Consider the following 27,461-nt stretch of genomic DNA (forward strand, 5'->3'; position numbering starts at 1 on the left):
CCAACCTGAATCTCCACATTGTGGACGTGGCGTTAAGGGACATGGTTTAGTAATAGGACTCAGTAGGTCAGGCTGGTGGTCGGACATGACATTCTGCAAGGTCTTTTCCAGCCTATATGATTTCATGACTCAAACCTCCTTGGTCACCAGTGCTGAGTACAGAGGGACAATCAGTTCCTTGTTCCTGCTGGCCACACTATTTTTGACACAAACCACAATGCCATTGGTCTTCTTGGCCACCTGGGCACACTGCTGGCTGATGTTCGTTATGTTATCAGCCAACATCTCCCATTTAATCTGCATCACAGTCTCATTTGTGATGTTCTTGAAGAGAAGTTGGAAAAAACACAGAGGAAGGCCGAAGGGAATTAAACGTTAGCCAACACGTAGCGTGGCACAGCTCAAACAGGAAGGAACGGCACACTGGGGTCCGAACTGCCCTCTTGCAGTCTTCCTCCACCTAATGCCTAATGCTCCCAGGCCACCTCCTCCACGTGGCACAGCGAGGACCGGCGAGGCCCGGCCCTGCCTCGGGGTACAGCCTCGAGGAGCCGGGGGGCGCCGTGAGGGCAGCCGTTAGGGCGGCGTTGGGGCTTCCCGTTGCTCCCGCCCGCCCCCCAGGGGAGCGCTTCAAAAGCGCGCGCGCTGCATTCCACTCCTCCTCCCCAGCGCCGGGCGGCACTTGGCCTCGCTGGCTTGCCGTAGCGGGGCCGCCGGCGCGCTGCCTCCCGCTCGCTCTTCCGTGACTTCCGTGCAGGCGGCGCGGCGATGGCGCAGCACGGCCCGAGCGTCACGCTGTCCCTCACGCTGCCCATCACCTGCCACATCTGCCTGGGGAAGGTAACGGCCCCGTGGCGGCCGCTGCCCGGCCCTCTTCGCCCACACGCCGCTGGGGTGGCGGGAGGAAGGCAGCCGGCCGCGCTTGCTCGGAGGTGTCGCCGTACCCTCTGCGAACAGAGGGGCGATCCCGACTGGGGCTGGGGAGGATCGTGGCCGAGGGGCTGCTGGCACCGAGCGGGTGGGGGGAACCTCGCAGGACGTCTCTGGGAGCCGTGAGGGCCGCGGGCCACGAGACGCCGTCCGTCCGTCCGTGTCCAACCCCTTCCCCCCACACACACACACTCGAAACTCGGACTGCGGGCGCAGTGCATTCGGAGTGAGGATTTTGAGGTTTTGTCTTCTGATAGCTGTGGGAGGTGGAGCAGCTTAGGATGCATGGCAGGTTTGTGTCCGAGGGCGGTGTGAGGCCGGTGGAACAAAGAAGTGTAGAACCCGCCGTGGTGGAAGTGTTCAGCAGAATTACAGTCTTTTGAGAAAGTGTTGTGATTTTCTGGCTTAAGAAGGTCTCCGTCACCTTTTCATCTCTTTTGGGTGGCAGAGAGCTGTTGGGTCTGTTTGGCTCTGAAATCCCTTGGAGCCAGCTGCCATCGCTACCTGCTTTGCTTGTTCCTTTCTCACTCCCCATTTCTCTTTCACGTTTTCTTGCATCCCAAAGCAAACCTCTTAAAACACATCAGCAATCACAAGTGAAGAAATGTCCTTTATGTTTGTACTGTGGTATTTATACCCGCTTTCTTTCTGCCCCATGTGGGCGTGCCTCTGAGGCCTGTTCTGCTTGCCCAGTGACCAAAGAAAAGGTGTATTTGGTGCATGCAGCAGATATGGCACTGGTAGTGGCAGTAGTTGGACACCTCCCTTTATTCGGCTGTCCAACCTTGACAGTGCTGTTTCTGTCAACCCTGTGTACAGGCCAAGCAAGGCAGGAATGCAGTCCTCTTATCTCTTCTTTTGTGTTTTTAATAGAGGGAGGAGAACATAAGTTTGCTGTGTATGTAATGCAGAGTAGATGCTCTTTGAAAAGGATTTTAAGTCTGACTGTGGTGATTTTCAACATAATCTAAACATGGATGTCCCATTTGTGGAGGCATTAAAGCCAGGCTGGATGTGGCTCTGTGCAGCCTGGTCTAGCGGCTGGTGACCCTGCATGTGGCAAGGGGATTGAAAAATATATGATCATTGTGGTCTTTTTCAACCCAGGCCATTCTATAATTCATTCAGATTCTGTTATAAGCCTGCTCATTTCAAGCCATTGCTTCATTCTTCCTCATCACTTCTGGAATTGGCCAGGAATGGAGGTAGCTGGGTTTGTACTGGAAGAATTTTCCATATTTTTCTTTCTTGATATCTTGCACTGAAATAATGTTTTAAAATTATGTAAGTGAATGAAGTATCTGTATAGAAGACTTTTGGATGCTTCCTTTATCAGATGCATTAGGTTTTGCCAAAGTTGTCTGCTGTGGCTGTCCTTTTTCTTTTAATACAAATCTTTGTCTCCAGCTTGAAACATCACAGAAAAACATCAGAAAAAACTCTTTTCAACAGTGTTTTTAGAGGGTAATAAAGGGCTATTAGCACAAATAACAGGCAAATCTTATCTTAGAGAGTAGGGTAGAGCAGAAGGTGCTGCTGGGGTTAACAGGTTCTGGTACTTCTGTATTTTGTATTGTGGGCTTCAGATGGGATGTAAAGCCCACCCTGCAGTCAGAATGTATCTACTGCTACCTGTGGAACTTGTAGGGGATTAGTGGCAAAACAGGGATTTCATTGTACGTTGTGAGAAGTGTATAAAAAGAGAAGTAGAAACTCCTTCTGTATTGTCATCCACATGTTGTATTTAAGGAAGCTGAGTTCTTTCAAGATAGTCTGGGTTAACTTCTAATATTCATCACTGACGAGTTGATCAGAAGCTGCATGAGGCCTTCAGGCATACTTGTTGCAGATTGACTGAAGGTCTCATCAGATTGATTTCAGCAGTGATTTGCTTGGGCTCAGGCATGAGGTTCCGTGCGCACTGAAATCTCTGAGGATGTCTAGGGGTTCATTCTCTGATATCAGTGTGCTTGTTTTCCATATGCCTGCTCCTCAGTTCATCTGCTTGAAGGTCCAGAAGAGTCTTCAGTGTGGTGTAAATGTATGCGGGATTTGATTTTGATCCATGGAAGAATCATATTGTGTGGGGAGGGAAAACTAGGACAATACTCAAATTTTCCTTAGCTAATCAAGCCTTTGCAAATAAGCTGTAGCCTTTCCAGTCACTGCAGTCGATTAAGGAACTGAAACTGTGCTGTAATTCAAGTAAAATGCTTTTTAGTAACATGTGTTGTGATCCCCACCCCCAGGCTTGTCACAGGCTCCGGAACTTGGTGAAGGGAAGTGGCACCCCCAGCCTTTGTGTTTCCTGATGACACTTCAGCAGCAGCTCCTTCTGCTGTTGCATGAATTGCTTTGTGTTAGTTCTGAGCTAACACAAGTATAAACTGCAGCCCTGAAATGAAATGTGTGAACGTATAAATCAGGAGCAGTGTCCTCTAGAGAGTAATAATTGTGACTTACAGTTGTAGAGTCGACATTCACTTGAAGAAGAATACATCCATGTCATGTTTGGGGTAACTGAGGGTCTCCTGCTCCCCTGGGTGAAGACCTACACTCTTAAAATGTGTTCTCCCATTTGGGCTACTGTATGTTATTCTGCATATCAGAGCCATTTGTATAACTGTGCTCATATAATGGCTGGTTCTGGATGAAAAAGAAGAGCAACCAGAAAAAAAGTTGTTTTTTTTTTTCTTTTTTTCTTCTAGCTGCTGGTGGAAAGCTGCAGAAAGCTCTTTTTCTGGTGAAGAAAGCAGTAAATAACAAGAGTGTATTTTTTATGTATCTATATTATTGAAATATTTAAATGTTTACAAAGCATTGCTATGCTAATGCTTGCATTAATCACAAAAAAAAAAGCGTCCTTAATTAGAGGTGAAAATGTGCAGATGCTTGCAGAAATCATTTAGTCTCTCTCTTTACGCCTTCAGTAACTTGACATTCTGTTTGTGTATGGGCAGTCCTGAGGTTGCTAGGCTGTCATATCAGGAGTTTTTAAACTGCTAGTAATCCTATAGTGTGTTAGAGGCATAGAAAGCAAATTGGAGAAGGAGCTGACAGATCTGGCTCTTAATTCGGATCTGTTGTATGTGAGTGGTAAAACACTTATAGTTTGTGCAACACTGATTGTGTAGGTATGATTACTTCAGGACATTTCTTACCTGTTTTCCAAAGTGGTTATTAGCTTTCTACTTACTTGATTTTTCTTTGCCAACATTTCATTTCTCTGCCTTAGCTGGACAGCTTTTCTAATAGAATGAATGAGGAAAACTGTGAGGCTGATGAGGACTTCCTTTGCAACTGAAAGAATTCTCCTGAGCTTGGGCTTTTAAGTGCTTAACAGATGCAGTGCAGCAGATGGAAGTAGTAGGTGCTGCTACCTCTGTGTATCAGAAGATGTTTATTAGGCAAAAATGGTGATAAAGTCATAACAAATATTTCTTTTACAGAACCTTAACATAGATATGAATGTCAAATCTTACGAGATTTGAGAGTTTATATTACTATAAGTTGTAACACATGCCTCAGTAAAGCATGGATGTAAGGAAAAGTAATTTTCTTCTGTATCGTAGTTAGTCTGTGTCCCATACTTACTTTCAAACTGGATTTATAGTTAATCATAGAATCATTAAGGTTGGAAAAGATTCCTAAGGTTGTCTAGTCCAACTGTCCACATACCACCAATACTGCCTCCTAAACCACATCTCTGAGTTCTCTATCTACCGTTTCCTTAAACACCTCCAGTGACACTGACACTTCCCTAAGCTACCTGTTCCAATACTTAACTACTCTTCTGGAGAATAAATTGCTTTTAATATCGAATCTGAACCTCCCCTGGTGTAACTTGAGGCCATTCCCTCTCATCCTGTTGCTAGTTACATGGGAGAAGAGGCCTACTCTCACCTCAGCACAACCTCTTTTCAGGTAGCTGTAGAGAGTGATAAGGTGTCCCCTGAATCTCCTCCAGACCAAACAATCCCAGTTCCCTTGGTTGCATCTCATAAGACCTGTGCTCCAGACCCTTCGCTAGTTTTGTTGCCCTTCTCTGCACGTGCTTCAGGGTCTCAATGTCTTTCTTGTAGTGAGCAGCCCCAAACTGAACACAGTACTTGAAGTGCAGCCTTACCAGAACTGAGTATAGAGGTTTGATCACCTCCCCAGTCCTGCTGGTCACACTATTTCTGATATAGGCCAGGGTGCTGCTGGCTTTCTTAGCTGCCTGAGCACACTGATGGCTTATGTTCAGCTGAGCTTTGACCAACACCCTCAGATCCTTTTCCACCATGCAGCTTTTCAGCCACTTCATCCCAAGCTTGTAGTTCAGGACCTGACACTTCATATTGTTCAATTCATCCCATTGGCTTCAGCCCATCAGTCCAACCTGTCTGTGCCCCTCTGTAGGCTTTCCTCAGGCAGATGAACACATCCCCTGAGTTTGGTGTCATTTGCATGTTTACTGAGGGTGCACTCAATTTCCTGCATCCAAATAGTAAAGGTATTAAACAGGATAGGCCCCAATATCAGCCTCTAGGGCACACCATTCGTGACTGGTCACTAGTTGGATTTAACTCCATTCATTGCCACTCTCTGGGCCTAGAAATACAGACTGATATATTTTTTTTTTAACCAGACAGCATGTAGCTGTCCAAGCTATGGGCTGCCAGCTTCTCCAGGGGAATACTAGGGAAGGCAGTGTTGAAAGTTTTAATGAAGTTTAGGCGGGCTACATCAACAGCCTTTCCCTCATCCACCTGATAGGTCAACTGGTCATAGAAGTGGGTATGAGGGTGGTAAAGCAGAAACTACCCTTTGTGAACCCTTGCTGGCTAGCCCTGATCTCTTCCCAGTTGTCCCACACCTGCTGTCTGATCGCACTCAAGATGATCTGTTTCATAACTTACCCCAGAGCCTAGGTCAGGCCTGTAGTTGCCCAGATTCTGGTTACGAATCTTCTTAACGATAGGCATCATGTTCACAAGTCTCCAGTCACCTGGAACTTCTCTGCCTGACCAGGACCACTGAGAGACAATGGAAAGCAGCTTAGCAATCACCTCTGCTAGCTCCCTCAGCACCTCAGATGGATCCCATCTGGCCCCAAATAACATTCAGTAATAACGCAAGAGTTTGTTTACTCTGTTGTTTTGACAGGGAGGAGGGATGTTTCTTGAGAGGAACTATGTCCAATCTTCAAGCTGTCCCATTCTGTTCTAATGATGGGTAGCAGTACGTATCTTGCAGAAGGCTTCTTGAATGATCGTTGGTTCATATTTCTGGTCGGTATTTTTGGCCCATATCGTTTTAAAAAGTGTATTTCCATAAAGCTGGTTATATACAGGCTAGAGATAATTTATAATGCTGTTCATTTCAGTGATAGCTCTCAAGGCAAAGCCTTGGTTGTTGCTAGGAACTCTCTCGTTCCCTTCCTTTGGAAATGAGTGAACATATATGTTTCAGTCTCCCTCTGTGTGAGAATGTGATCTCATTTTGTTGGTATGGTTGGCTTCTCTTCTTGGAGATGGCTTTCACAGTGTGTATTAATGAGCACACAGAATTGAGGATCTCTAATTTTGCAGAGATGGTTGTAGCTGTAGCACCACCACCTATAGTAGGGAAATTTGGTGCTTTAAGTCAGGAGACCACACCTAGTCAGAAACAGCAGTGTCACTTTCCTATTGGAAGTCTAGACTTGCTTTGAGAAGTTAGGATAGTATATTTTTATATTCTATTATCTGAAAGTGTTTTTAAGTATTCATAGCATCTTTCTGTTTGTTTGTTTTGTCTTTTTCTTTTCCCGCTTTTCTCCTCCTTCTTGATGCTCAAAGGTCCGCCACCCAGTAATCTGTGTCAACAATCATGTCTTCTGTTCCATTTGTATTGAAGTCTGGTTGAAGAATAATAATCAGTGCCCAGCTTGCAGGATTCCCATCACACCTGAAAATCCATGCAAGGAAATTATAGGTAAGGACAACTGGAGGCTTTGAAATAATGTTTACTGCTGGAGGACATTCTTTTGGGTCCAAAGATGTCTGGGTATTTTTTCCATCAAAGCATGATCTGCCTGGAAGCATGCGTAATAACTATAAGATAAAAATTTCAAAGGCTGTGCATAATAATGACTTGATTATTCAAAGGCAGAAAGCACCCCACCACTGCAGTTATTTTTTCTTTTGTAATCTTGGGTTGGACAATGACTTTAAGTGGATAAAATGAATCTCACTTCAAGTATCTTACCTGTGTGTTGCAGTTTGACCTAAGAGGATATCTTATCTCAGCATCTAGCCGAGAAATTGTGTACTTAAATCCACAATCTTAGAAGTCTATACTTTTTTTTTTTCAAATATTGGTTGTTTTTATGTTTTTGTTTACCATGTCTTTTTTGCTTTATTTTTAAGAAAATGTCAAAGGTGCCTAAGAAAGACAAAGCTACGAAACTTGAATGAGGATACAAACTTCCTCAGGGCTGAGAAATACTGGAATCTTGACTTGACATAAAATACTAACATTGCTATATATAAATATATAAAATAAATATATCTGAACAGCCTTTAGAAAAATATGCTGTCGTGTGCTAAATAAATGTACGTGTGTTGGTTTTTATTGTGTACTTTTCTTCCTTTCTGTACTGGTTTTGGCCAGGATACAGCTCACTTTCTTTCTAGGAGCTGATGTAGTGCAGCGTTGTTGATTTAGGAAGAGAATGATATTGATAACATACTGATGTGTTAGTTGTTGCTGAGTAGTACTTATACTAAATCAAAGACTTTTCAGCTTCTTGTGCTGCCTCAGCTGTGAGAAGCTGGGAGTGCACAGGGAGCTGAGAGGGAACAGAGCCAGGACAGCTGACCTAAACTGGCCAAAGGGATATCCTATACCATATGACATCATACTGAACAATAAAACTAGGGCTGCCCTGGGCAGGGGTTTCCTCTGGGAACTGGCTGGACAGCAGTCGATGAATGTTGAGCTGTTGTGTTGTGCATCATTTGTTTTATATATTCTTATTATATGTTTATTAATGCTGTTATTATTATTTTCTCTTCCTTTTCTGTCCTGTATAATGGTCTTTATTTCAATCCACAGGTTTCTTTTTTTTTTCCTCATTCTCTCTCCCATCCCACTGAGAATTGGAGAGTGAGTGAACAGCTGCATGGTGCTGAGCTGCCTGCTGGGTTAAACTACAATAATCCTTTTGGTGCCCAGCATAGGGCTCAAAGGGCTGAGATAATGACAGATCTGACTGGAACATATAAACACAAATTTGTCATAATATTGATTTTCCTAATCGTCAAGTTCTGTTGTGTAGCACCTTACTTGCTGTATATTAAAGTTATCATTTTGCTGTACTGTATAATACTGGCCTGTGTTCTGACAAGATTACCAGTTGTGAGACTAATCTGTTTTTTGTAGTCAGCATTGCTGTCATTTCCATATTTCATGATCCATCTTTCAGAAACTATTAACAATTAACACTTTTTACTCCTCAGGGAGCCAGTCTATAGTGGAGGTAAGAGGGACACTTTCCTCTGTACCTTCAGCCCTCTCTTTCTCCTTCTCTTCTAGGCCAGTTAAGTAGATCTTGAGAATGTTGAGTGTTCTTGGAATGTTCAGACCAGCATGTTCCTATTACTTTGTCTCCTGATTGTGTTCCAGGTCTTGTTTAAGGTTAAACAACTATCTACAAATATCTCCCAGGATCTGTTTCTGGGCTGGATGGTTATGAGTGTAGGATGGAATGGGCAGGCACCTGGAATGGTGGGCACCCCCATTGTTTTGGAACTTCTTCCTTGAACAAATGCAGGGTCCTTAAAAACTGGTAAAATGTTTGAAAAAGGTGTGCTATCGCCCTGGCAATTCCAAGGAGACACAAATCACTGCAATATACAGGAGCTGAGTCTATGCCTGTCGAGCTGCACTTAACACTGCTCTAACCCCTGCAACATGTCATGCAGCTGAACTGGAAAACCGACCCATGTAGATATCAGTTGTGCTTGTAGACAAGGCGAAACAATGGATGCTAAAGTCTCATTTAGTAAGGAAAGAAACTCCTATGAAGAAGAGAAAGGAGAAGAAAGTGGATAAGACAGGCTACTGTGAAGCAGAGCCATCATAAGAACCGGAGGAGGAAGAGGCAGTGGTTATAAATAAGACAAAAACCACCAAATGCCTATCCCTACATGAGTTACGTGAAAAGATTTCAGCTGTCAACAAGGTGAGCACATTGTCACCTGTCTGCTCTGAGGCTGGGATAATGGGGCCAGGAGTCTAGATTTAGTGAGCTGCAAAGCCGGGCATTTGGGATGCTTCTCTATGGAAGGGGACATTGACAAAACAATTGGAAAATGGGAACAAACACTCATCCTCTGGAAGTGACTCCTGTCAGCACTTCAAGAATGATTATTCCAAGATTCCCATTCATCAGCTGATTAATCAACAGGGGAGCCAAGCAGTCACGAACCAGACTCCCTTGCCCTTCAGTAGTCCCATATGGCCATTGCAGAAGTCCAGTGGAGTGTGGAAGCTGACAGTGGATTATCATGGCCTGAGTGAAGTCGTGCCACCGCTGAGTGCTGATGTACGAGACATGCTAGAACTACTGTGTGAGCTGGAGTCAAATGCAACCAAGTGGTATGCCACAACTGATATCTCCAGTGTTTTTCTCAATCCCTTTGGCAGCAGATTGGAGACCCCAGTTTGCTTTTTGCTTGGAGGGGCATCCAGTACACCTGGAATCAACTGCCTCTGGGGGTGCAAGTGCAGCCCTACCATTCATCATGGGCTGATCCAGGCTGCACTGGAACAGGGGGAACCCTGTTCAGGATGTGGCTGGGCATCAGTCAGGAGGTGGTGAGCAATTGCATTGTGCATCGTTTGCTTTCTTTGTTCTTTTATCACTGTTATTATCCCTTCCTTTTCTGCCATATTAAACTCTTAATATCAAACCATGAGTTTTACCTTTTTTTTTTCTGATTCTACATCCCAGTGGGAGAAACAAACAAGCACTGGTGTGTGGTGCTTAAGATGCCTTCTGGTTAAACCACAATACCCTCCCTTATATTTGTTTTAACAGTGTGGTCTTAAATAAGGCATGAATCTGTCAAGGATAATACAAAGTTGAAAAAATTCAAATGTTGTCTTCCTGCTGTGAGACAGGATTTTGTCTTCTAAACATCACTAATAGATTCCATCTTAAGCTGTTTGGAAAATGCAGGATTGTAGTTTCCCATGGTAGTAGATTGGTCCAATATTAGCTGTATTTGTAGCTGATAATATGAAAGATGCTGCAAGGTGGATTGCTAGTAGTAATAATAGTGGGTTTCTTTCTTCTGTGCTGCTTTAGGAGGAACAAGTGAAAGTGATCCTACATTTAGTCCAACAGTTAGGAAGCACCTACGTAAAACGAGGCTTGAATTGCTCCACAAAGAATATGAGGTAAGCACACGGGAGTGTTGTGACTTTCCAGATGAACTGCAGCTGTTAAGTTACTGCATGCTACTGGTCTTCCTGCTTTGAGTCCTGGTGTTTTTAATTTGAGCAATGCTATATATTGAATCTACATGGACCTCAGTTGCATTAAAGCTGCACTTTCTAGCTGAGGCTAGGGGAGAGCATTTGCTGGTGGCTGGATAGATCCTGCAATTTTACAATAATGTTATGTCTAAGCTAGAGGTAGCCAACTACAGCCAGAGGCTGTGGAAATTCAACCACATGATAGTATGCATTTTTCAATGGATATTGAATGTTGGGTACAAACATTTTCTGAATGATTCCCTGTTGCTTATGGAGTCTAAACTTCTTTTTAAATTCCCCTGGAATATTCTGGTGTAGGTGAACTTCACTATTGTTGCTTTATTGTGTTTTGTGGGAGTGGATGAATGTTTAGAAGTTCTTCAACTCTCTGGCTGGAAAAATATTCTAGGAACAAGGTTAAAAGGCATATAAGGAATATGCTTAGTTTATCTTCCCAGTTATTGTTTCCTTAGTAGCAGCAGTGTGAAGACACCTGTCTCATAGCAAGGAGAATGGGAGAAAGGAAACAGACACTGTATGTATCCTTAATGCAGGAGAAGTCTTTCTGAAAAGTTGGCCTGGAGCTCAGCTTCTTTCATAGAGGAGTCACAAGAAGGGAGTTTCCTTTGTTTCTTTTAAGTCAACTCCAGAGTCACACAGATGGGCATAGAATAACGTAAATATCTTCCAAAAGAAAAGAGAATCTATTTTAAAATAGTTGTGAGGTTTTTATTATTTATTTGGGATTTGTTTATTGGGGTTCTTTTTGGTTATTTTTTGGGGGGAGAGGATGGTAGAGGCTGATTGTATGGCTGTCTTGGATTTATGTAAATGCCATAATGTGGCCTCCTTTAGTAATCTTAACATGAGCAATGCAAGTTGATTAAATAAAGCAATTAAGTTGGAGAAGAGTAAAGAAGACGTTTTCAGGATAAATTACATATTTTTTATCCCGTTAACAGTAGGCTTTTGCTTCTCTATGAGTCCAGATTGATACATCCAATAGCTTTGTTCTTTGTTTTTCAGCCACTCCTTAAGTATTTCTACTCCTGTACAGCTGGAGCAGCCTCTTCCAGGCAGTGTTCTGTCCATTTTAAATCTTGAGACTTTCAGCATCTGAACATGTAATGTTTCAGAGTGGCTCTCTCTTCTTGTTCTCAAATAACAGCAAATGAGTCAGCAGAGGACGACCTTAAGAACTCTCTTTATACAGGAAATCGTCCCACAGAGCACCCTAATAATAGATTAATGTTGCTGAATGCTTCGAAGCTTTTGGACTGCCCACCAGTTCATTCAGGGTCCTTTATGTAGTCAAGGGGTTCCCGTCACTAAAACCTCTCTATGCCTGAGTGTGCAAATTGATTAAAATCCTGCCTGGAGCACCATACATAAGCATACTTATTTTCATGAGTGAAAGGCGTGCATCTGGGCTTGCCAAATAACCAATGGATCTTTAGTGCTGTGGAAACTTGCCAGCATTATTTAATTAATCTCACACATTATTTTAATTCCTGTGAATTTCTGACACCTTTAGGATGAAATAGAATCCCTGCAAAAAGAAGTGGAAGAGCTGAGAGACAGAAATCTCAATTTACAGACGCAACTGAAATCTCTTCTGGATCCCACAGTACCACCTTTGTGTTACCAAAATGAAGAAACTAGCCAATCAGCAGATGAAGCAAGTACCAGTGGCCCAGAAACCCCAGAAGAATGGAGCAAAAAGCTGAAAGCTGCCAATGATATATGTGAAAAAGTGATAGATAATGTAGAAAAGTTAAAGGAGGTAAAAAATACATTTCTTCATCCATCTTGAAGTACAGTTTTTGTGTTAGTTGAAGGGGTGAGAGCTGGCATGACCTCTGGATACTTTATAGATCCAGGAAAAAAGAGGGAAAAAATTGAATTCCAGTGGCTGTTGATGTATCATAGTATTTCCATACAGCATTTGCAAGTGTCAGATATTATTGCTTGTTTTAGTGAGCCTTACATGTGGCTCTTCCTCAACTCCTCTGTCACTCTGTGACTGGGTAATTGGATTATAGTAATGCTTGTCACCAGTATTGATGGCCAGATTTTTCAGGCTTGCGATAATCTATATAATATATCTATTTTACAACATTCAATGACCGAACACAGTAGAGTTGGCTGAGACAGATTTTGCACTATTGCCCTCCTTACTAGCCAATATTTTTGGTGCAATTTGCTGAGACAGAGTAACTTGACCTGTTGACCGAAAATAGGCAAGCTTCAGCATTTTATAACCAGAGCATCCTTCACTGGAAGCCTGCAGCTTTTTCATGCAAAACTGAAGTTTTATGTTCAAGAACAATTTTTTTTTTTTTCTAAGAATTAGTAGCATTTACACTTTCCCTCCGGTGCACATTACACCATTCTGTCATTGTTATGTTAGTTGTTAGTGTTAATGGAACACTTCTAGGTTTGTATCTCTGTAATCTAAAGGATATCTAATCTACTGGTCCTGACTAAACTAGACAAAAGCTTTGTGTATTAAACACTAAAATTGTGACCAAAGAGTAAATTCGAGTTTCCAAGATGAGCTTTTCCAATAGATTGGCTAGGCTTGGATTTCAGCTTTACAGGCAGAGACACAGCTGGCCTTCTGAGAGGATACTTCAGAAGCTTCAGAGTAATTTCTAATGGGCTAAAGGGTATTGCCTGGAAAGAGTTCTCTATTTTTCTTCCTTAGCATTAAAATGTAATGTCTCTTTTCTGTGGTAACAGAGGTTTATAACTCTTTTTCATAGATAAGATAAAATTGTAATATAGCAGAGACTGGGAGAGGAAGGATGGTTTGTTTTGGTTTGGTGTTTTTTCCCCCAACATAACTTCAGCCTTAGCAACAAAAGGTTTTTATGGAGTTTCTGATTTTAGTTAAGGATTAGATACAAATAGTGGCTTAGATGGGTTTTAGGGACCAATTCCAAACCTCTGATGTAGATGCTTTCTTTCAGTCTGTTGCTGCTCAATTCTGGAAATACATAAAATCACTTGGCTCTTTTTAGACCTCATTTGACTTCTGAAATAAGAGCGCGCTGACCAAATCCAGTCTGAACAGTGGAGAACTCTTTCCCCCGTAAAATCAGTCTGGAGCCAGAAACTTCCTTATTCCCTAAAGTACCTGACACAGAAGCTTCAAATGTGCATCTCTTCTCAAGTGAGACAGTGTCCCTCAGAAGATACTGCTGCTGTCATTCTCTAAACCAGACTGGGGGCGGAAATGAGTCACCGTTATCCTTCAGTGTCCTAGGACTGAGACTTCCAGAGTAGGCATTGTAACTTTGAGGAGAGTCATAGCAAATCTGAAAGTAGTGATACCAACACTGTGATAGAAATATTAGATGAAGCACACTCACTGATGGCAAGGTTATGTGAAATCATAAATCTAGATGCTACTGCATGGGGATATACCTCACAGTTTATAGGCTTGGAGGTTAGAGCACCCTCTAGAAGGACACCAGGGAGATTCAGTTCTACCTTGTGACATGCCAACTGGATCCCTACATAGCAACTCCACACAAGTTGTTCATCTTCTGTTTCACCGTGTGAGTGAGAGAACTGTGTCTCTGGAAAGAGTGAAAGGTCTTGGTCTTGTTATAAAACGTTTTGATGCTCCCGGATTCTCATTCATTTCCTTCAGGATGGCTTTTTGTTTCCTTATTTTTTTAATACACAATGGAGGAATTGACACACTAATACCAAAGCTCTGGGCTCACCCTTCCTATCCCTTCTGTACAATAAATCTCTGCTTTTTTTTGTTGCTGTTTTTTCCTCTGGGAATAACGTAGGATTTTTGTTTTTAGTTTTGTTTATTTATTCCCCTCCATTTCTGCCCCAACATCCCGCGCTATCCTAGCCTTACCTGGGAAGTTTCTGGGAATATTTGTACAAGCGTTTAGAGTTTTTTGTCTCTCTTGTGCTGTTTGATGCTTCCAACGAAGGGCATTTCATTCATGAGCCTGTTTTCTTAGATCCTTTTCACGTCTAACTTGAGATTCAAGTATTCACTGGAAGCATTCTCTAAGCTGGGCCATGAATTACAAGTGCTGAATTGGTGCGGTTATCTACATACAGAGATTGAGTAGGCTATTAAGTACAAAGAGTTTTTTCTACTTGTTAGGATGGTGGCACTCATTGTTCTGAAACACGGCAGCAGGAAAACTTCTCTTTATATGAAGTACCTTGTTAACAAGAGTGTCTGCTGAACTGAGACGAAGGAATTGACCTCAATTCAAGGAGTGAGAAGAGTTGTGAATCAGGAGGTCTTAGAAGAAAGTAAAGAAAGACTGCAAATAGCTTGTCACAATGGATTTACATCCATAGGATAACTACTTTAAAAACAAGAAGCCAAAAAAAAAAAAAAAAAAGCCCAAAGTAATCTTAATCTAATTTGGGATGGAGGAAGCTGTTCAACATTAGTTTTGCTGATACCTGCACATTGTAATGTTAATGTACTTAACGTATTTAGTCATGGGGAAAAAAAACATGGAATTGCCATTAGTACATCTCCTTAATGACTTTCTGTACTAACTAACATAGCAGTGTTTATTTCCCTAGATAGGACACTTGCAGTGTATTTTGGGAATATAAATTAAAAATGTCTGTTCGCTATTCAGTTTTGCAAGCCATTTCCCATGATGATTTTTAAGTGGTGTCCCTGTCTGAAGGCTGTTTCCTGCTTTCACATTTCTAGTTCTGTCTCTTTAAAAAAGCAGAAACAGCTTGTCCTATAAATATTAGAAGTCATTTCTGTTTTATTGTATACTTATTTTTTTCCTTTTCTTTTCCTTAGGCAAATAGGAAACTGAGCATGGAGAACAATAGCCTTTTAAGAGAGAATTTGCGACTAAAAGCTGAAGTTGATAGTAGATCACCCCAAAAGTATGTGAATATTTTAAAAGTTGCTATATTTTATTTATAGACTCTTTAACTGTTGTAGGGCTTGAACCTAAAACTCTGGTGGTATACACAGCATTACATATATGTCACAAGGTAGACTTTGGAGTTTTCATCCTCGCAGACTTAGGTGACAAATGCAACTTAGAAAGTAGTGGCAAGTCTACAGTAAAGGAATACGTGCTGACCACAAATGCTGCTGTTCTGTCCGTCTTGTACTGGAGAACTGGATCTATTACTTGAATTCTACTGTTAACTTATTTTTCATTACTAAGAAATTTCATTTAAATCTGACATCTTTTTGTTAAAGTAGGTTTGTTACTGTGAGCCAAGATTCTGTTGATTTATATTTGGTTGGTTTGGGTTGTCCTTTCTTCTTTTTGTTGCCTTCAAAATTTGTTGTATGAACTTAGGCTGCTCATTCAATGAATGTTCCTGACAGCCTTTATCTGAGCAAGATGCATAGATAGAATCAGGCTTCTGCAGCATAAGGATATCATTCCCAGAGCTGATGTCTGCTTGATACTTCTAAGCAGTTCAACATCAACGATGACCTCAAACAGCAGAAACTGTTTCATACCAATTACAGCTGTGTGTGAAGTCTGTCTCCTTGGAAGTACTTTGTGAAGCAAAGTAATCGTATTTTTTAAGATTGTGTCTTTGAAAGCTAAGAGCAGCATTAGTCAAAGGTTTATATAGTGCTTTTGGGAAAGGGGGCTAGGAGGACCTTAGTAATGTCAGAGAAAAGCTCTCTGGATTTTGTTGTAGCTCAACTACCTTGCTGGAAGATGAAATTATTCCTTGATAGAGAGCTTCCTTGCTAAGCTATTAGTTGTTCAAGGCCCCAAGAGGGCAGATGCTTATTTGTAAATGTATAAAGGTACATTTTACTCTCATGTCCACTAATAAAGGAGATGGAATGCTGTTAAAGATCTTGGCAATGAAAAGGGATTCAATGGCAAGAAATACCTTTCCCCTGTAAGAGTTGAGAGGAAGTTGGTGACATAGCAAACAGATGCAATTAAAGTAATCCTAGAAAAGATGAGTTAGAAGAGACCAGATCATTTACCTTTATTCTGTTTTACTAAGGTCAGGTAAATTCCCCAGTGGAAAGAATTTCTGTTCTTCTAACTTGTTCATGTTTTACCATCCTATTTGTCAGAGAGATGAGTTATCAAGGAAGGAAGAACAAGACTGTTGCATACTGGTTACTTTACCATCTTTTGTCCGTGCAACCTAAAAAGAATAGCTGATGACTTTCCTCTTTGCAAGTATAAATAATAGCCAAATGTTACTAGAAGCTGGACAGAGCAGGCCTCTTTCACAACCCAGATGCCAGCTAGATTTGCCTGTTCATGTCTCTGAGAACTCTTTTTAGCCTCCGTAACAAATACATCGTTCCTGTATTTTAGGAGTGATTTTCTGCTCATACTAAGCATGGAAGTTAAACTGATTGAGAAACAGTTCAAACAGTTTAAAAAGTGTAGACAGTTTCAAGTCTGTACCCTACAGCTGTTATCTTCAACTTTGGTTTCATTTTGACTTAGGTGGTTTACTACAAGTATTTAAGTATATTCAAGGAAGAAATTGGGCTGGAAGAAATCCTACAGCACATTGAACGTAATATTTTTTATGTGCCCTGTCTATACCTTTTCAGTCCTTATTTTCTAGACTGAATTCATCCAGTTCTTCTAGATGTGTGACTTAGGAGGAAAAGCGAGCATCTGATTTAGATGGTGTTGTTCTACTGTCTGTGGTTTTCAGAAGCATAGAGCTGGATACAAGACTGTAAATGAGGCCTCAGTAGCGCTGAGTGGAGCAGAACTTTTGCCTTGATACAACATTCTTTTATCTTGCAGTACTGTTTTTATTGCTTCATTTTATCTGACACTCCTAGCATGAGTGGCTAGTACTTGTTCTGCTAAACAGCTACTGAAAAAGTTACACTGCTACCTCATGTTGTATTTCTGCTGCAGTGTGTAGAACTTGACCCACTTACTGGCTTTCCTCAGGTGGATGTTTTGATGTTTATGTCAAACTTTAAGTAATCACTTTGAATTCCAGTCCCATGGCAGGAAGTCTCTACCATCTTTGTGTTGCTAGCAGATTTTATAAGTGAGCTCTCTTTGATCCTTGTGGTCGTTAGTGTAGTCAATATTGAGACCAGACCTAAGGGCAAACTTTGATACCCAATATTGAGGTCTTTAAACTAAGCTTTATATGCTGAACAGCAGTTGCAATAACTTACCTTGCTTATGAAATCAGAATTTAAAGAATTAACACAAAAACCCAACATCACTGTAATTAAACTATTTTTTGCAGATACACTGTTTTGCTAATGCAGTTAGGTTTGATGTACTTTATTCAGAAGTATTCAGGTGTAATTTTTGGGGAAAGTTCCTGAATGATACTCATACAGTTCAAAACACCTAATAAGTTAGATAATTATAATTTACTGTCACAACCATTCTTTTGTTTGTCATATTTCTTAATGAGCTTTGAATTGCTAGATATGGATTCATGCTTAAACAACTAGCTAACTTACTAGCTAAAATTTGAATCTGATTGTTTGGGAAAGACTCTGTCATTATTCAGTTCCCTTGATCAAGATGTAATACAGCTTAGTAGTGCTGATGCTAAATATTGTAACTAAAATCATTTGATTAGGCTTTGCTTTATAGCAAAGGAAGCACTGATAGCAAATGAATGATCCCTTTGTAATGTAGGCTCTACATCTGACATCACAGGGAAAAAAAATACAGTTTAGCCTTTTTCAGTAATCAGTAGAGATCTTTTATCATAATCTTGAGTTGTTTTTTCTTTGATTATATCCATTATAACCTACTGAAAAATGCAGCAATGGCAGATTTTTACAAAATTTTTCATTATGTTTATTGATTCAGTTTGTTTGGTTTTTTGTTTTCTGTTTCTGAAACAGTTTTGCTAATAGATTCTCAGACCCAGAATTTAATTTTTGGGCAAAACAGTTGAGAAGGCTGACTTTCACCGAACCATTTCATAGCTGGAATATAAACCTGAAAAGCAATAGAGATAAATTTCTTGATCAGATTCTTGTCAGAGACCCTTGTTAGTCACCCATTTCTCAGGCAAGTCAGATTGTTTGGTAGTTACTTGCTTGCTCTTTACTTGTTCTTCCTCTCAAGGATATTTTTGTCGCTTGTTTTTCGGGTGCAGAATGGTACAGAATGGGAAAACTAAAGCTTAAGTTTGCAGGATGATGAAGCCCTGCTACTTCCAACTCTGCTTAAAAATAGAGGACTCTTAGGTCAATTGGCAAAGCACAGTGGATTCTAAAAGCATTTTTGGCAAAGGAATGTTTGCTTTTTACCTGAAGGAAAATAACTAGCAAGTCCATCTGCTCCAGGGTACAGTGCATTTTATGAATGGTTAGATTCAAATTAGCTTGTATCAGACTCTTAGGCTTCCTAGGATTCTTTTTCCTAAATATTTAATTTCTTCTGCCAGTTAAAATCCCAGTATGAAAAACATGCTGAAAATTGTTGCATTATCCATTGGGGGTTTTGTTTTGTTTTGTTCTGTTTAGGTTGATAATTTTTTTTTTTTAACCCAGATTTATTTTTTATCTTGTCTAGCTTTGTGGCTTTGGGTATCTGCATACTGAAATCTAAGGCTTTTGGCTTTTTAGATCATTCTGTGTAACATTTACTTTTTATTCAGTTCAGTTTCCACTCATATCAGGCAATTCAATTCAGCTTGTAAGTGAGCCTACCTATTGGCTTCTTGTAATCTGCATCCAGGGTGCAAATATCTTCTTGAATAGAAAGCTGGGCTACTTTCAGTTTCCCAGCAAGCTGGCTGTCCCAGAGGAGTGGCTGTTTTCAAAGAACCTGCTCCTCTATAAGCTTACGAAATAAGCTGTAGCAAGTGTTCCTCGTGCTTCCTTAAAGATGTTGCATGCCTTCTTCTGTGAGCCAGTCTTTCCTGCAAAATGAAAGCAATAGTAGACAATACCCAGGGCTTTTTATTCAGTTGAACCAAATTCTGTTGTTGATGTTGATGCATTTTTCTAGTGTAAGTTGTGAAACAGAGAAAAATACTTGAGGTCTCTCTCTTTTCTTACTGTTTGCTTGCTAGAAAAAAAAAAAACAAAAAATGAAACTGCCTTCTAACAGCAACTATTTCATACTCGCCTGTATAAATATTACACACTGCTTTAAGGAGATTGCATATAACCTGGGACATTGTCAAGATGTTGCTGCAGTTGGCCTTTCATAGTTGGTGTAGAGAGTGACTGCAAAACTCGTCCATCTGTATCTGATAGATGAAAGACTGTAAAACATGATACTGCTTTCAGATGTTTTGTTGTCAGATTTCGTAGCTCTTACTTCCCTTCTAACTGCAAAATCCAAATGAAACTTGTATGTCAATGATGGAACTAGGTATGGTTGTGCACTCTGATATTGCTTATGTCAGTCTGTGACAAGCTTTGAGTGCGTGTTGTCGCTGCCCACTTCCCAGCCTTTGTTTCTCTTGGAGGAGGCTGATGTTAATGTTTCTGAGCCTCATAGCATTCCCCACTTTGGATCATCAGGTGATTAGAACAGAGGAGTCATCTGCCATGATATCTTTGCAGACCTAATCTTTTGTATATGCTTATATAGGAAAACTGTGTTTGCTGCAGTTGTTTACTGTACAAAAAAAGAAAAAGTTAATAGGAAGCTGTGTAGGTTTGAAGCTGATTCATGTGGAATTAAGGGCTAAACTGAATAGGCAGTCAGTGGTCACTAATATGTGAAAATAGAACTTTAAAGTTGAATTCACAAAACTTACAGATATTGGGAGAAGAGACAACTGCAAAACTTTTATCTTTTAAGAGGAGAGAGACTACTAAAGCTTGCAAACTGTTCCTAAATTGATATCTTCGAGAGCATTCAAACATAATGAAGGGAAAAGCTTTGGGATAATGGAAGACAGTTGCTCAAATATTATAATTATGTTAGTTCTTGTCCACTGTAGATGAGCAAACTGCTAACTTTCTTATTGATGGTGTCAAGTTAAGTTAAAATGCTTCTCAGACTGACTGAGGAAAGGTCCTGAAATACAGAGTTTAGGTGCTCATCTAGGCATCCAGTGTTACCTCAGACACTAAACGTCTCTGTCCATAGCTGGCAGTTGTGATACAGGAGCTATAGAAATTTCTCTGTCCTTCAGAGAGATAACAGGAGGCCAGCAGTTACTTAAAAGACCTTTGGCCGTTTAAAATATGACTAGATGCCATTTTGGGAGATCTAAATTCTTACTGAAACATTTTTATTTATATTGAATATCCATTAACTACTTTGGTCTTTGTGCTTGAAACAAACATAGTGAGATACAAATGGACTGTTTAAGAGAGATTACTAACGAACAAGTCCTCAGCACTGAAAATGCTTGGTCAGTGCCGGAAAAAGTGGAAAGGGCTCATTGTCGTGTGTTGAATACCTGAAACTTCTACTGATGGATGTCTTATCTTGTTCCCAAGTGTGAGCATGATTCTGATACTTTTGGGGAAAATAATGTATCAAAATATCAGGCCAATTTTCATTTCTTTTCATATAACTGTTCTGTATTTTGTTATCATCAACAAGGTACAGCTTGGGCTATGGCGCAGCTCAGTGTGTATCTGAGGAGAAAAGAAGAGGAAATTGCTTAAAGTGGTCTGATTAAGGAGATGGAAAGGGTTCTGGCTTCTTCAGGCAAAATATGTCTTCTGAGCTGTGAGCCAACGTGCCAAATCAGTTACTAGAATACCTCTGTCATCCTCTAGTCTGGAGTGGTTGGTTTAAATATGTGCATTGTAATGTGGCTCTTAAAAAAAGCCATGTCCTTGAAAAAATTGGGAAATAAATGCATTCAAGTCTCTAAACAGGAGCAAGAAGGTATCTACTACTTTGGTGTTTAACTGCAAAGATTGTATTCGTTATGTCTGATGCTCCGTTTCTTAAAACTAAAATTCCCAAGCACATCCCTCTACAACAATTAACATATTAGTGATGCTATTTGGTTTTGAACAGCATACTGTATTTTTTTTAACCTGAAGACACTTGTTATAAAAGTTGCACTTGAGAATACTCTTCATAAGCAAATCTGAGGCTGTCACTAATGCTGTTTGCATTAAATAAACATATTACACCATTCTTCCATTAAAAAGGAATTGCCAGGTATGCATATAAGTGTAAACATGTTTAATTTTTATGTCAAAGTGTGTGTTACAGCAGACCCCAGAAAATCCTGCTTATTCTGCATGATAATTTTTTCCCATCTCTCACTTGGCTCTTAAACTAATGATGTGTTGTTGTATCCTTTATTAAGCAGCATATAGAGTTGATTTCTGTAAGGCTGCATGAGAAAGTCTGTTAGAGAAAGGTGAAATAAATACTTCTGGATGTTGCTCGGACTCTGCCATGCTGTAGAGGCTATCTCAATACTTTCAACCAAAATCTGAGTTCTTTTTACTGAAGGGGAAAATAAACCAAAGTGTGTTGCATGTGAGGATGCTTATTTCATTGTAACCTCCTCTTCACTTGAGAATATAAGTAAAACATTGCTGAACTCCCTATGATTCTGTTTTTATCTGATTTCATATGGAAGAAGGAGGAAGTCTTGTACCATTTTTCCCCCATTTCCCTGTTGAATGAAACCGGAAATGGAAAAACTGAAACAATTAAATCAGAAAACTTGTTACACGTAGAATGAGCAGAAGAGAGATGGGCTACTTTCATGTTTGTGAAGACAGTGGTAATTGACTAGAGCTAATTTGTGGTAACTTGCCTTGGTATAAGTTCCCATTAAGTGAGTTGCTTTGGCAGAAAAATTCTTACCACGTCAACACTCTTATTCCAAGCAGTGAACTGATACCTCGCACTTTTATATCTACACAGTGGTGAGTAATATCAAAACTACGTGGAATTTGGACTGGTTTGATTATAAAAATGGTGTAGTAGCAATTCTTTGAAAGAAATTATGTAGACTGTGGTGCAGTCTTTACTACCACTAAGTCCTTTCAATATGCAGAAGTAACTGAATGGTGGAATATATCAATAGATCTGGTTGCTCATGCCCAACTTGTTCAGGGCTTGTGATGCCCCTTATTCCTTTCTCTCACTTTTGGTGTGACCACATTGCAGTTGTCAGCACAGAGCAGTCTCCTGCTGCTTTGTACTGAGTTTAGTTCCTTGCTGGAAATGCATGCTAGGATTTATGGATATTTCACCAGCGTAATTGTGGGGCACAGATATGCTTCCTTCATACCTTGTTGGTCTAAAGGTTACAGTGAGAGCATTTAATGAAAGGGTACGAAAGTGGAATTTGGAAGTTTGTTGGGGAAATGTAGTGGGAATTCCCTGTTACTCAGTGATTCCTAAGGAAGTACAGACAAAGAAATGGGGTGGAAACAGTCTTTGCGCTGGAAGAGTGAATATGAAGTTTTGCAGTGATGTGGATCTGCAAGGTGGAAAGTAAGATAAGCCAAAATTGAGAATTGTCATTTATTTGTGATATAAAACCACGTGTGGCAGAGTTTTAGGGTGGCTGCAGGTCCTTTCCACCTTCCTAATAATACCAGAACTTTGTTTTACCTTTCGGTAGATTGAAAGCCTTGGATGGAGCAGGAAATTCCCTGGTGCCCATCTGTCAGTGACAGGTTAGAATTAGTCAGGGCATATAGCTGAAACCTTCACCTGCCCTCTAGGGAAGGTCAGGCTTGAAAGCTGGTGGAGGATGGGGGGGAAAGATAGGTCTGTATCCTTGCAGTTCAAAATGTGCTCAAGCTGGAAGCTCACAAACATACAATTTTAACAAACCACAAGTGGCACTTCTTTTGTACTGGAGTTGAGGAAGAAATTAGATTGTTCCAGCTGTAAAATTTGAAGAAAAAACAAAATAGCTCTGACATAAGAAGTACCATCTATACGGTGGCTGAAGAGAAGCTGTATATGTAATAAGAATATAATTGAAATGTTCTGCATAAGTATTTAAAACACCTCAAATGACTAGTGCTATTCCTGAATTTTATATTGGCATTTTGTATTTGACAAGGTGACATTGTGTAGGAATTGTATTGTAAAACACTGCTGTACTGCAGGAAAATGATTGAATGTAAATATTTCAAGATGTGGACCACTGTTCAAATGTTATCATAAATCTTTGCCATTGTTTTAGGGGATAATTCTTCATGCATATTTGAATTGAATTGATGGAACCAGCCCCTGGAAGGATAATCTGCTTGTTATTACCTTACTACTACTAATAGTTTAATTCTGGCTTCTCAGGGCTTCACTGTAACCTATACATTACATATGCAGATTTATTTATTTTGTTCTGTGATTAGCTGAGAACTGAAACTGTCGCTTTTGTTTTCAAATTAACACATAGAAAAGCACCACGTCTTTTTCCAACTTAATGTTTTTGTTTGTTTTTTTTTCCTTCTTTTTCTTACAGGTTTGGTAGGTTTACCATAGCTGCGCTGCAGTCCAAAGTAGAACAAAGCGAACGTGAAATGAACCGTCTAAAAAAGGCACTGGAAAGAAGTGATAAGTATATAGAGGAAATGGAGTGTCAGCTTTTACAGCTGAAAAGTGCAGGTGAAGGAACTCAGACCATAAGTGCTGTTAGCGAACAAGCACTTTCTGCAGATGCTAAAGGAACTGAGAGCAATGAAGATACTACATGTTCAAAAACCCAGGCTGAGGAGAAAAAAGCTGTGACTACCAGCCAGAGTCCTGACAATCTTGAACAGCTAGCAGACAGTGGAACATGTTCAAACTCTTTGAGTCAGGATGGTTCAGATGGTTCAAATACCCAGAGTATCCAAAAGAAAGAATTGTTTCCAGGATGTCAGGGAGTCCATCTGGATGAAAATAGTACAAGTATGGATACTTGCTTAGAACAGCAGTGGAATAAAATTGAGGAATGTACCCCATATAAGGATGAAGAACTTTATGATCTTCCGGCACCATGCACTCCTTTTCTGTCCCTTAGTCGCCTTCAGTTGAACACTCCTGATGGAAAAGAAAACATGGAGAAAACGTCAACATTCTTGAGAAAGCTGAAATTTGAAGAGTTTTGTGACACTTCGGATGACTGCAGCAAAGATTCTCGAGAGCACAATACAAGCAGTGAAAAGAAGCTAAATTGCTTTTCTGTGGGAAAGTCAGGTTTTTGGGGCACTGGCCCAAATAGGTTCACAGACAACTTAGATTTCGATGAATCAGCGCAAAATTCAACAGCTGGTCAGTCAGATGAATCGTCAGCAAAGTCCAGTGATAAAACAAGTTCATGCTTGCCTAAAAGGTTACATACTCTCTGCTCTTCGGAAATGAATCGCACAAGAACCTCCAGTGAGGCATCTATGGATGCTGCCTACCTTGATAAAATTTCTGAGCTGGACTCGATGATGTCTGAATCAGACAATAGCAAGAGTCCATGCTATAATTTTAAGTCCTCTGATCTTGATAATTCTTCAAAGTCAACAGAGGGCTCTAAGCTTCTGGATGAAGCTGAGAAGAAACTGGAAGGGATGAATGAAGAACAGAGTATGAAGTGCTCAGAAACAAGCGACCTATCAGTTCTATCAGTTGACAGAACTGGATGGAAACCTGCCATGTTTTCTGTCCTATCCCCATCTAGACTAGATGTGAATGACCACTTTCCACTATTTACAGGCCCAAATGTAGTAGCTAGTGAAATCAAACCTCCAAACTGCTTGTTTCAAAGAGAGTTTTCCCAGAGCCTGCTATTCAGTAACTCCCAGAGGCTGTTTGAGGAACAAAAGTTTGAATCATGCTTTTTAAAGATGTCATCTGACCTACACAATCAACTTAACCCTCCTTGGGTGCCTTCCTTTATTGCTGAAAAGAAAAATAAAAATGCCAGTCAGTCGACCAAGAGGAAAATTCAGAGCAGCCTTTCCAGTGCTAGTCCGTCAAAAACTACCAAAAACTGATTCTGTGTGGAAATCAAATGTGGCTCAAAGTCATCAAACTGCAAATGTTTAGTATTTACCAAGTGAACTTGCTTTTTTTTAACGATTTCCCTGGAGTCTGATCCTGCTTTCTTCTGACTGAATGAAAACTGAACATTCCATTGCCCATTACAAGCTCTTTCCTAGGAAAGAACCATTCCAGATCTCTTCTTTGGCTGGAACATTTTGTTTACTTGGAATTTTTATGGTGTGTTTTTTTTCTTCTGAATTTTCAAGTTTCATGATCTTCCAGTTGCTAGCACAGTGTATGGCTCCCTTGAGCAGGCCAGTTTTAAGTGATCCTGTCAAATCAGTCATTTATTAAGAACTTGCTGTAAAGGTTACATTTTCCTTTCACATTTTGTGCGTGCAAGGCAGCTACTGGCTATATATCCTATGGATTCATGAAATTGCTATAAAACAATGTCCGTTTTGCCATAAAACTTGCCTCCAAGAGGAAATCTCGCTGCTTAGATTGTTTCATGGCACTGTACTGTACCAGAACTCTTGTTTTACGTAGGTATAAGGTAGCAGCCTTTTTCATTTCAGGGTTGCAGTAGTTCAGTTAGAAAACATCGCTTCTTTAACACTGCAAATATGGCTTGTATTTTTTGAAGTTAAGCACAATTTTTAATTTAGTTCCCAAAAAGGGTTGTTATTCTAAATGTGTTCAGTATGCCTGCGTAGACCATAAAAATGGGTTTGTATGCTAATGACTTGTTTATCTAATGTGCACTGAACATTTTACATTAATACTGTACCATTTTACATTAATACTGCATGCTTTTCTATGTGAATTGAATAAAACATGTTATAAGCAATGTAATCCTTGATGTTCTCTCTCAAATGTAGTATTAGCAAAAAGGAAAAAAAGGAATTGAGAAACTTTTTTTTTTTTCCATAATTTGGAAGATAACCTGAGTTTTGTTAAATGTAAATGTAAGCTTGTTCACAAAAAATAAAATCTCCCTTTCTCCTCCTTGTTAGATGTATTACCATTCTAGTGTCAGCATCAATACAGTTGATGGAAATGGCTTTCAGCCTCTCTGGAGGTGACTCTTCCATAAAGTATTGCATAGGTCAACATAATGTGATGGCCTAGTACAGGCAGGAGACCTAATTAAGCAGCAGAGCAAAATTGGTTTCTTTGCATTATTGTGTTTTCAGGGGTTTTTGCCATTTTGGTCGGTGGAATTTTTTTGTTTGTTTTTTGTTGTTGTTGTTTGTTTGTTTTTTGTGGGGAGGTGGTGGTGGACTTTTTAAATTTTTTTCAAGGGCACATTTAGCTCTAAGATTCCATTTTTCTTTTTGTGCAGGCCTCTGATGGCATTTTTTACAAGTAGAAATCCTTGATTTGTCAATACACATGATATGAAAAATCCATACGCTGCCTTTTGTCCCCTTGAAGAGAGTGAAGGCAACTGGAAAATTTCAATAGACTCTGTCTGGCTCATCTTTTGCAAAGTTAAGCATTTGAACAAGAATTACATTTCACACTGTAATGTGTACATGGATTTATGCAATTGGTATGTTCATTCTAAATGGGTTTGGATTGTTTGTTGTTGTTAAAAAAAAAAAAGAACTTTAACAAAAAATCATTGTTTGGGCCATACATGTGAGTCCCCTGTCATGGTGACATGTAATATGACACTGTGCTTCCCTATGCTATTTTCAGTAAGCCGCCTGAGGTTTCATCTTCAAAGATTAAAGTTCAGTCATTTGTTTTTCACTTAGGCTTTCATTTTAGATTTTTGGAAGTAAAAGAGTTACCGTAGTAGACTATCTGAACATGAGCTGCTGCTTGCTTCAAGTAGTTTTACTAAGTCAAAAAATGCAGCCTTGGTTTAATCCTTCTAGAGAAGAGATGAGGGTGTCTCAAATACCTTTTTAAAATATCCTCATATTGCTAAGCAATCAAATTACATGTTAAGGCCAATGTATTGGTTCATTTTGGTTAGTGGAGATGCATTTATGTGCTTACTCCAGTACACTTCTGATACTCAAGTAGTTTTCGGTGATAAGAACACTAATACAACTGATGTTTTGTACATTAAATCAAGTTTCAATAAAGGTTTTCTAGTGCTCTTTCTTAGCTCTTTGGAAAGGAACACATCTTACAGGCTTGCCC

The 27,461-nt window shown here is 40.1% G+C and overlaps 1 protein-coding gene across 4 annotated transcripts; it reads left to right on the forward strand.

Annotated features, from left to right (window-relative positions):
- Positions 1-677: 677 nt before the first annotated feature.
- OBI1 (ORC ubiquitin ligase 1) lies at positions 678-26,312 on the forward strand. Of its 4 annotated transcripts, none has more exons than XM_048946171.1 (6): positions 678-840; positions 6,753-6,888; positions 10,268-10,359; positions 11,972-12,220; positions 15,248-15,336; positions 23,812-26,312. In XM_048946171.1, exons 1-6 carry the CDS (start codon positions 769-771, stop codon positions 25,313-25,315), a joined length of 2,142 nt encoding a protein of 713 aa, XP_048802128.1. In that variant the 5' UTR covers positions 678-768; the 3' UTR covers positions 25,316-26,312. The 4 variants fall into 4 exon arrangements, with proteins under 4 accessions (XP_048802128.1, XP_048802151.1, XP_048802132.1 ...); XM_048946194.1 differs by lacking the exon at positions 678-840 and adding an exon at positions 8,581-9,555 and having other exon boundaries at positions 6,776-6,888; XM_048946184.1 differs by lacking the exon at positions 678-840 and adding an exon at positions 7,323-9,555 and having other exon boundaries at positions 6,792-6,888.
- The last annotated feature ends 1,149 nt before the right edge of the window (positions 26,313-27,461 follow it).

Source organism: Lagopus muta, chromosome 1 (assembly GCF_023343835.1).
Source record: "Lagopus muta isolate bLagMut1 chromosome 1, bLagMut1 primary, whole genome shotgun sequence".
Classification (NCBI taxonomy): Eukaryota; Metazoa; Chordata; class Aves; order Galliformes; family Phasianidae; genus Lagopus; species Lagopus muta.

What these genes read in the sequence shown, in the direction of transcription:
- OBI1 (XM_048946171.1), top strand. Translation starts at nt 769, where the DNA reads ATGGCGCAGCACGGCCCGAGCGTCACGCTGTCCCTCACGCTGCCCATC. An exon ending in GCCACATCTGCCTGGGGAAG is followed by an intron (nt 841 to 6,752) that starts GTAACGGCCCCG and finishes TGATGCTCAAAG; the next exon opens with GTCCGCCACCCAGTAATCTG. An exon ending in ATGTAGAAAAGTTAAAGGAG is followed by an intron (nt 12,221 to 15,247) that starts GTAAAAAATACA and finishes TCTTTTCCTTAG; the next exon opens with GCAAATAGGAAACTGAGCAT.